At 43.7% G+C, this 9,670-nt stretch overlaps 1 protein-coding gene across 4 annotated transcripts in view; it reads left to right on the top strand.

Moving 5' to 3' along the window:
• The window catches only part of ATP2B4 (ATPase plasma membrane Ca2+ transporting 4), a 46,842-nt gene that overhangs the window by 25,753 nt on the left and 11,419 nt on the right, over positions 1–9,670 (top strand). For all 4 annotated transcript variants that reach the window (XM_007448987.1, XM_007448986.1, XM_007448989.1 and 1 more), the window contains 6 exons: positions 311–398; positions 1,057–1,163; positions 5,723–5,914; positions 6,367–6,580; positions 8,295–8,506; positions 9,507–9,614. In XM_007448987.1, coding sequence (XP_007449049.1) covers positions 311–398; positions 1,057–1,163; positions 5,723–5,914; positions 6,367–6,580; positions 8,295–8,506; positions 9,507–9,614 — 921 coding nt within the window. The remainder of the gene's footprint in view (positions 1–310; positions 399–1,056; positions 1,164–5,722; positions 5,915–6,366; positions 6,581–8,294; positions 8,507–9,506; positions 9,615–9,670) is intronic.

The raw sequence follows: 9,670 nt of genomic DNA, 5'->3' as shown, positions 1-9,670 counted from the left end.
CCGCAACGGGAGAGGCCACAACAGTGAGAGGCCCGCGTACCGCAAAAAAAAAAAAAAGAAATATGGAATTGGCTCCCAGGTAGGGAATTGGCAGGAAAAAGAAGACAAGCAGGCCCTGAATGGTCACCATCCATGAATCTGCCCTGGAGCCTGAGTTGGCTGCTTCACCTCCACTGGAGGCCAGGATAACACTCCCTCGGGGGCCATGGAATACCAGCTCTCCCAGAAGCTCAGCGTGGGTAAAGAAGTAAGATTTTCCCAGATGGCTGTTCTGAGCTTGACTGACCCAGGTGTGGTCTGGTGTTGGCAGGTAGAGCAAGAAAAGCTGGACAAGATCTGGCCTAAGCTCCGGGTGCTGGCGCGATCTTCCCCCACTGACAAGCACACACTGGTGAAAGGTGAGGTTGGTTCCTGAGTAGGTACCTAGGATAGAGGAAAGCAGGCGGGGATGAGCACAGATCAAAGCCATCAACCAAAGCAACTCTCCTGTCCTGAGTAGGGAGGTCCTAGAAGAGCTTCCCCGCTCATGGGAAGAACATACAGTCTAGCAAACATCTGAGGCCCTGGTGAGTATAAGATATATAATATAATAAAGTTGTTTTTAAACATTATCCTATCTTGTTTGTTGATAGTACTCTGAATTAGACAGTACAGGCTAAGCTAGTCCCATTTTGCAAATAAGGAAGTTTGAGGCTGAGACAACAAGTAACCTATCCAAATTGCCCAACTGGTAAGTGGAAGTGTTACCATTCAATCCCTGGGTCTCTGCCTTCAAATCATCCAGTGCTTTTTCTACCACATAATAGCTGCCTTGGGGCACCGGACAGGATATTCGACAAGGTCAGACTTTCTTAGCTTAGAGTGCTACCCGTGAAACAATTTACTGCCATCAGGTGACACTGTAGAACCTCTAGCATTGGGAAAAAAAGAAGGAAAGAGCGTAGAAAGGGAGGTGGTGGCAGAGACTGGAGAGGAAGACCAAAAAACTGCCTTTCATGGGGAAATGGCCTCAGATGGCACATGTGGAACTCACTGTAGTGTGTCTGTTTTTCCCAGGCATCATCGACAGCACTGTTGGGGAACAGCGGCAGGTGGTGGCTGTCACTGGGGATGGCACAAATGATGGGCCAGCTCTGAAGAAAGCAGATGTTGGTTTTGCCATGGTAAGCAGCTCAGCGTAGTGTGTCTCTCTGCTGCAAGCTGCCTCCTCCAGTGGGAAGCCAGGACAGGCTTCTGGTAACCTGCTGCTTCCCGTACCTTCACATCCCCCTTTGTACTCTTTCTCTAACTCCATCTCGCCTACCTACCTGGCCATTAATAATATGTATAATGAGGGACCCATCAAGTATGAAGGCAGGGAAATCATGAGGTATTGTTACCCAGCAAAGCAAGACCAACTGAAACTTGCCCACGAACATGATGATATTGTCTGCCTAGGCACACTATAGAAAATTCACATTCTATATGGAAAATGTGCACTGTACAGTTAGCGCTCTTCATCACTCTGCTTTTCACTTGTGAGGCCCGGAGCATCAGTCACTTGGACAGTTCATTTAAAATCATATATTCCAAGGTTCCACTGTCGGCTCTTGATTCAGTAGCATCTGAGCTGGGTCCCAGAAGTGTTTGGATTTTCTGAACAGGTACACTTATTGATTCTAATGCTCAGGGACATTTAGAAGTCCCTGGATTGCAATGTACATTCTCGCACTCAAGTAACTTAGGATTGTAAGCTTCCCATACACATTGAACTGTTGGTGATTTTTAAGCAGTGGAAGAAGATTCAAGGAGAAATCTGTCTTTAGGGTACTCTCTTTAACCAAAAGATAAACTTAAAAGAGTTTTTACTCTAGGAAATTTCAAAAATATACAAAATTAGAATAGTTTATTGAATCCTCATGTGTCTGTCACCCAGCATCAAATATCAACACCTGGCCAATCTTGGCCCACACATACACATTTCCCCATCTACACCTGAATTACTCTGAAGCATATCCAAGATATTATGTCATTTCATCCAGTATGTGTCTCTGGAAAGTATATATGTATCAATAAAATATCTAAAAGAATCATAGTACCATTGTCTCACAACAAAATTGATTCTTTACTATCATTAGATATCTAGTCAGTGTTCACATTTCCCCAAATGCTTCATAAATGTTGTTTTTATAGATTATTTTTCTAAATCAGAATGCAAACAAGATCCATACATTGCAATTGGTTGATATATCTCTTGAATCTATTAATCTATAACAGTATTCCTGAAGTGTGCTCTTCCTTCCAGCTCTACCTGGAAACCTATAGAAATGCAGATTCTCAAGCCTCACCCCAGATCTACTGAATCAGAAAGCTTGGAGTTGGGGCCCAGCAGTCCATGTTTTAACAGTCCCTCTGGGTGATTCTGACACATCCTAAAGTTCGGCAGCCACTGACCCTATAGGATCTGTGTGTCAGGGGTCCCCAAGACCACACTTTATATTTGTGCATTCACTGGAAGGACTCAGGGGACTCAGCATACAGTTGTACTCATGGTTCAGATTTAGTCCATTGGTATAGCAAGAATCTAGTAAGGCAGAAAGTCACAGGTAGAGTCTGGAATCCACATGCAGGGTTCCTTATGATCTCTTCCTCCCATGAGGGGTCACAGAGAGCACCTTCTTCCCCCAGCAATGAAAATGCAGCAATACATGTGATGTTTCTGCCCAGAGAAACCCACCAGAGACTAGGTGTCGTAGGTTTTTACTGGGGTTGGTCGTATAGGCACCTTCTGCCTAGCACGTGCTAAGATTCCAGACTTCCAGAAGGAAGCAGGTTTTCAGTGGAAACCATATGTTTGGGCACAGTCTAGGCACAGTGAATCACTGATTAATTTTCAGTTAAGTGTTGACTGAGAGCCAAGTTTCCAGGTGCTAGCCAAGGGCCAACCTTGCAAACAGAACTTTCTCAAGAAAGCAGTCTCAGGCCTGCTATGTAACTCTTTTCTGCACAATCCCTTTCCATCTTTTTTTCTAGCTACTTAGTTTTGAAGGAATAAGGTTGTTTTTCTACATAGAATATCCCATGGCAGGGATTTTGTTGATTGTATCCCTATAGTGTCCTTTAACCTGTTCTTTCAGCCCTTGTATTTCCTATAAACTAGCAATTAGTTCTATGAGCAATCAGATTCTACATCCCATCTTTCATTAGGGGTTGCAAAATGACAATGTTCTGATTTTCTTTATTTATTAACTTGAATACTTCTGTAAAAAGAAATTTGCCCTTGTCGACTATTTGGTTACTGTGAGGTTCACCTCCTACATGAAAGACAGGTTAAATGCTTGGTTTTTTTCCCCTTTATTTACCAGCTTTCAAAATAATGAGTTGACTTTTTAGGATCCTCCAAAGGTGACCAATGAATTGTTCACTTTTTAAAATTTACTAAGCTACTCTACTAAAAGTTAATTGTCTGTTTTTTTAAAATATCATTATGAGCTCATGGTTTTAAGTATATGTGATCTGTTTTGATCCATTGCCCTTATGATTATTCTGATGTTTATACTGACCCATCATGAGCCTGTTCAACACTGCTAAGTCCTTTGGGTACAACCTCAGTTGTCTTTAATAGCTTTCTTGGTCTCTTGCATGATAAGATGTTCCAGATTCATCATGCATATTTCTTGTCCTAGATCTAGAATCATCCACTTCTCAAAGGAGTTCTGCTTCATTTCAGTGAGAAATGATATTTAGAGAACACAATCTGAATGTCAGGATGTTCCTTACTTCTTAGTAAATTATTGTTTCTAGAACTTTTCAGTGGACAAAGCTAGGAAATATGTCTTTTATGTCTCTTTTTGGTTTTGTGCTTCTTTGTTTTAAAGATAAATACTTGGTGAATTCATATTGGCATTTCCAATTCAAATTTAGAATTCTAGAACTCTAACTTCTTATTTTACTTCCCTGATTTTATATTTATTGCTTAAGCTGAAAAGTTTGATTCCTAACAGCATTAACATAATTATTATTTCCTTTATCCTAAAATATATGTAATAGTCTCAAAATAGCAATAATAGTACAATTACTCTACTAAAAACAGTTAAAGATTTTTCTTGTAGTTCTTTTTATCCTGTAGGTATATCCTACTATATCCTAACATCAAGTTACTGTGTTTTTCAAAAAGTCATTTGGAACTTTTCCCTTGGTATGGTTGTGCTACCAACTGGTTATACCAGTTCATTTATATCATGGGGGTTTTTTTCTTCCATTTTTGAGATTGCTTATTTTAAACTTAATTTTGTTTTATACTTGTATAAAGTAGTTACATAATTCTAAAGTAAAATATACCAACAAGGTCTATTCATAGAAGTCTAGCTTCTATCCCTATCACCTCCACCCTGTTGCCTCCTTCTTAATCCCACAGATAACTTACTTCTTTGATTTTTGGTTTATCTTTCTGTTTGCTCCTTTAAAATACAATCAAATGTGTAGTATATTTATATCCCACTCTCTTAGATAAGTGATACTTATCTATATTTATCTATATACACACTATATACTCTTTTTCCCACCTTGCTTCTTTTAATTTAACAACCTAACTTAGAGATTATTCTGCAGGAGTACATATATAAAGATACTCTTTCTTTCTTTCTTTTTTTCTTTCTTTCTTTCCGTCCTTTCTCTTTATAGTACATGGTACAGCATTGTGTGGATGTGTTAGAGAACTTTTTGATGGGGAAATTTAATTGTATAGTCTATCTAACAGATATCCATTTGTTGCAATCTGGATAGGAGAATAATACTGCCAGGTAAATGGTACAAATAATCTACTAGTGCAGGTCAGATTCACAGACAAGCCCCTCTGTAGGTTATAGGGGTTGTAAGACATGGAATAGAAGAATAGGCTGGGGATGTAAGGGACAGCTTTGCCAAGCAAGCAGGGCTTAATTAATTGAATGGAACCTTAAGGACAGATAGGATTTAAATAGATGGGGAAAGAGGATGTTCCAGGCTTGGAGAAAAGGGTGTAAGTAGAAGACTGGACTCTAGAAGTGAATGAGAGATTCAGGGAATTGTGAATAAAACAGTAGGTTTTGAGCAGAAAGATATAGCAGGTTGGAAAATGAACCAGAGTTCACTTGTTGAGGGCTTTGACTACCAGACTAGAAAGTTTACTGTTTCTAAAACACTGCTTTCAACCACTGATCTGTCTATTTAGAAACCTTTGGTGGTTCCCCAGTGACAGGATTTTTGAATAAGGACAGGACATCTGAACTGTACTGCCAGACTACTCCTCCTGGGAAAAAATGTAGAGTAACTTCAAGGTGCGGGAGAGATAAGGATTTAAATTAGATATTGGCAGTGGCAAAAGAAATTTTAAAATTTAGAGGTAGAACAGATAGGACTTTTTATCTATCTTCTAATTATTTTCTAAGATGGGGAAGTAGGAGGGATGGGAGAAAGGAATATCAGAGATAACTGTAATTTCCAGTCTGAGTTCAGGAGTAAGGTGGTGGCATCATGGCCCAGTCCCCTTTCCCACAGAGTGACAGTGACACATTTTCCCTTCATTTTCTTTGGGAGAGAAGACCGCTCAAAATACGGTGGTTTAGTCTGTAGGATTTGTGTGGCTAGTGTGCCCTCTAGTGTTTATGCTGTTCTGAAGCTTCTTGGAGGTCAAGATATGAGTTCAGAATGTGCATGAATTTTGTCCAGTTCCTCACCGTTTTCCTTCCCCTTCTTACATCAGGGTATTGCAGGCACGGATGTGGCAAAGGAGGCCTCTGACATCATCCTAACAGATGACAACTTCACCAGCATCGTGAAGGCAGTGATGTGGGGACGAAACGTCTACGATAGCATTTCCAAGTTCCTACAGTTCCAGCTCACTGTCAACGTGGTGGCTGTGATTGTGGCCTTCACTGGAGCCTGTATCACCCAGGTGAAGGGAATGTGGGGTGAACTGAGATGGGAGGGATGAGGCTGGGGCTAAGGAACAGGGGGTGCAGGGTACAGTATGTCGACTGAGGAGTAAGGACCAGAGTTTCCAAAGGGGTGTTGGGGCAGGAATAGCTCTACTAGGTCTCCATCTGCTCATGTGGGATGATGATAATTTATCTACCATTAATGTAACACACGTTAGCCAGTGTGATGAGCACTTATATGTAGTTTCTCTGTTCTTCAAAAACAGCCTTGCAAAGTAGGTATTATCCCCATTTTACAGGTGAAGAACCCAAGGCTCAAAGAGGTTAAATAAGTTTCTCAATGTCACTCAGCTAATAAATGGTGGATAGCAGGAGGTAGGCCATTTCAAGGGCAAAGATGAGGCTGATGAGTGAGGTGGGGGGTGGTCTCCAAGGAAAGCTAAAAGGAGTGGGTTCTTCTTCCCACCAGGATTCCCCACTGAAAGCCGTGCAGATGTTGTGGGTTAATCTCATCATGGACACTTTTGCCTCATTGGCCCTGGCCACAGAGCCTCCTACAGACTCTCTGTTGAAGCGTCGCCCTTATGGCCGAAATAAGCCTCTGATCTCACGCACTATGATGAAGAACATCTTGGGTCACGCCGTCTATCAGCTCACTGTCATCTTTTTCCTTGTCTTTGCCGGTGAGCCAAGGCGGGGGTGGGTGGCGGCGCTTGGAGTGCTAAAGGGAGATGGGGGCAGAGAGCAGCCCAAGGAAAGAAAGTAGCAGGGAGCAAGCTGAGCACAAGACGGGAATTATAGCAGCTTCGCTTACTGAGTGCATCCTCTGTTCCCACTACGTGGTGCATTGTGCCATTTTATTACTCCTTCTAAGAATCTCCGTAGGGCTTCCCTGGTGGCGCAGTGGTTGAGAGTCCCTGGGAGGATCCCACGTGCCGCGTGAGCCATGGCCGCTGGGCCTGCGCGTCCGGAGCCTGTGCCCCGCGGGGGGAGAGGCCACAACAGGGAGAGGCCCGCGTACCAAAAAAAAAAAAAAAAAAAAGAATCTCCGTAAAAAGAAATGAAAGTGAGTTATTTGTAGTGAGGAGGATGGACCTAGAGTCTGTCATACAGAGTGAAATAAGTCAGAAAGAGAAAGACAAATACCCTATGCTAACACATATATATGGAATCTAAGAAAAAAAAATGTCATGAAGAACGGGTAACACAGGAATAAAGATGCAGACCTACTAGAGAATGGACTTGAGGATATGGGGAGGGGGAAGGGTAAGCTGTAACAAAGCGAGAGTGGCATGGACATATATACGCTCCCAAATGTAAAATAGATAGCTAGTGGGAAGCAGCCACATAGCACAGGGAGAGCAGCTCGGTGCTTTGTGACCACCTAGAGGGGTGGGATAGGGAGTGTGGGAGGGAGGGAGATGCAAGAGGGAAGAGATATGGGAACATATGTATATGTATAACTGATTCACTTTGTTATAAAGCAGTAACTAACACACCATTGTAAAGCAATTATACTCCAATAAAGATGATAAAAGAATCTCCAAAGGGTGGCTTTATGTTACCTTTTTTTTAGATCATAAAACTGAAGCTTAAGTCACATATTGAGTAAATAGTGGCACGAAGATTCAGACCTATGCCTGCCAGACTCTCGTGCACATAGTTCTATCGCAATGCGGTACTACGAGAAGGCAAATAGTGAAGGAGCAAGCTGAGATAGAGGGTCAGAAATGTTGAGGGACTTCCCTGGTTGTCCAGTGGGTAAGAATCTGCCTTCTAATACAGGGGGCACGGGTTCAATCCCTGGTCAGGGAACTAGGATCCCACATGTTACATGGCACAGACAAAAAAAAAAAAAAAAAGGGGGGGGGGGGCTCCCGGGGGGGCACGTTGTTAAAGACCCCCCCTGCCAATTCAGGGGACACGGGTTCGAGCCCTGGTCCGGGAAGATCCCACATGCCACAGAACAACTAAGCCCATGTGCCACAACTACTGAGCCTGTGCTCTTAGCCCGTGAGCCACAACTACTGAGCCCGTGCGCTACAACTACTGAAGCCCGCGTGCCTAGAGCGTGTGCTCCGCAACTAGAGAAGCCACCACAATGAGAAGCCCACAGACCACAACGAAGCGTAGCCCCAGCTCAACGCAACTAGAGAAGGCCCAGGCACGACACAGCCAAAAATAAATAAATAAATAAAATTTATTTTAAAAAAAAAGAAATGTTGAGACCAGAGCTAACACTGAAAATATTTGATGACTGTTGTGATTCAGATACTGACCAGTTAGAATGGACACCAGTCATAAGCAACCAATGAGGCCATACTCAAGTGTTCTGACTCAACCTGAACCCTCCTTGAGAGCATACTTATCCTCCGATGCATCCCTTCTCCCAACTAGGTGAGAAGTTCTTTGACATTGATAGTGGGAGGAGAGCACCTCTGCATTCACCACCCAGCCAGCACTACACCATTATTTTCAACACCTTCGTGCTGATGCAGCTCTTCAATGAAATCAACTCCCGCAAGATCCATGGAGAGAGGAATGTCTTTTCAGGCATCTTCCGCAACCTCATCTTCTGCTCTGTGGTCTTGGGCACATTCGTCAGCCAGGTGGGATTCTACCTGGAGTTGGGATAGGAGGTCTGGGACGATAAAGGCCAGGAGCTGGGGGCCAGGATTCCCTGAGCGCCCGGGGAAAGGAGTGAGGGAGTGATGGGGACTCAGGCTGTGGGTTGAACACTTTGGGGTTCCCAAATGCTTCCGTTTGCTCATTGCTCTAGAATTGGATCCTGCTGTGTCAAGTGCTCCAGTGCAAGGCAGCATGTTGGTAGCGAATAAAATAAAATTTGTGGAATCCTTTCCTTATTTTTCTAAAACACAGCAATTTCACATAGTGACCAGGAGGAAGATCACTGTCTTCTAACCCCCTTTCCATGCCTCCTGCCAGCATACTTGAAATGTGCATGCAAGTGCTACATGGGATCTCTCCCTGTCCCTCCGTGCCCCTTTGTTCAGAAAGGGCTCATGGTAGAAAGTGGTACTTAATTCAGAGAAAACGAGAAGACATGGAATGTTGCCATATGTAGTTGACAGATAAGCCTGACGTGGGCTTCTTCTGTGGGAATTGGGGTCAAGGGCATGGCTGCCCTGGTGGTGAAAGGATTGAGCCCCTTCCTTCTTGCCCCAGTCAGAGGTACACTAAGACATCTGCCAATACAAGAGATTATGAACCTGCCCTGTAACAAAAGAGCTCCTGCCTCACTCTTATTTGCCCCGCTCCTAAATTCCTCTTCTCCATCACTGTGCCTTCTCTTTGTCACCTACTGGCTTTAGTCACAAGAAGCCTCCGGCTCCCCTTGATCCCACAGCCTTTGCATTAATAATGTTCATAGTAGCTGTATCTGTCTCCCCATCAGAGTGCTCTATAAAGACTGTGTCTGTCTTCCCTTCTCCCCACCTGGATCTCTTCTTTCTCCTTCCCCAACAAGCAGATCAGTGTTTACACCACAGGGATCCTGGGGTAGGGGGCTGATGTGGCTTTGATGGCCTTGACTGGAGAGCTGGCTACCTGTTACCTCTCAATGATGGGCTGCCTCTTTTTCTGTTCTAGATTATCATTGTGGAATTTGGGGGGAAACCCTTCAGCTGTACGAACCTCACCCTGTCCCAGTGGTTCTGGTGTCTCTTCATTGGTTTTGGAGAATTGCTGTGGGGCCAGGTGAGTACGGGCACACCCTCCCCGTGCAGTCATATGGCCGGCAGACCCCCCCCCCC

Source organism: Lipotes vexillifer, unplaced genomic scaffold (genome assembly GCF_000442215.2).
Source record: "Lipotes vexillifer unplaced genomic scaffold, Lipotes_vexillifer_v1.1 scaffold1608, whole genome shotgun sequence".
NCBI classification, from domain to species: Eukaryota; Metazoa; Chordata; class Mammalia; order Artiodactyla; family Lipotidae; genus Lipotes; species Lipotes vexillifer.
The sequence above is the reverse complement of the archived record's forward strand: the minus strand, read 5'-3'. Positions and strand labels throughout refer to the sequence as shown.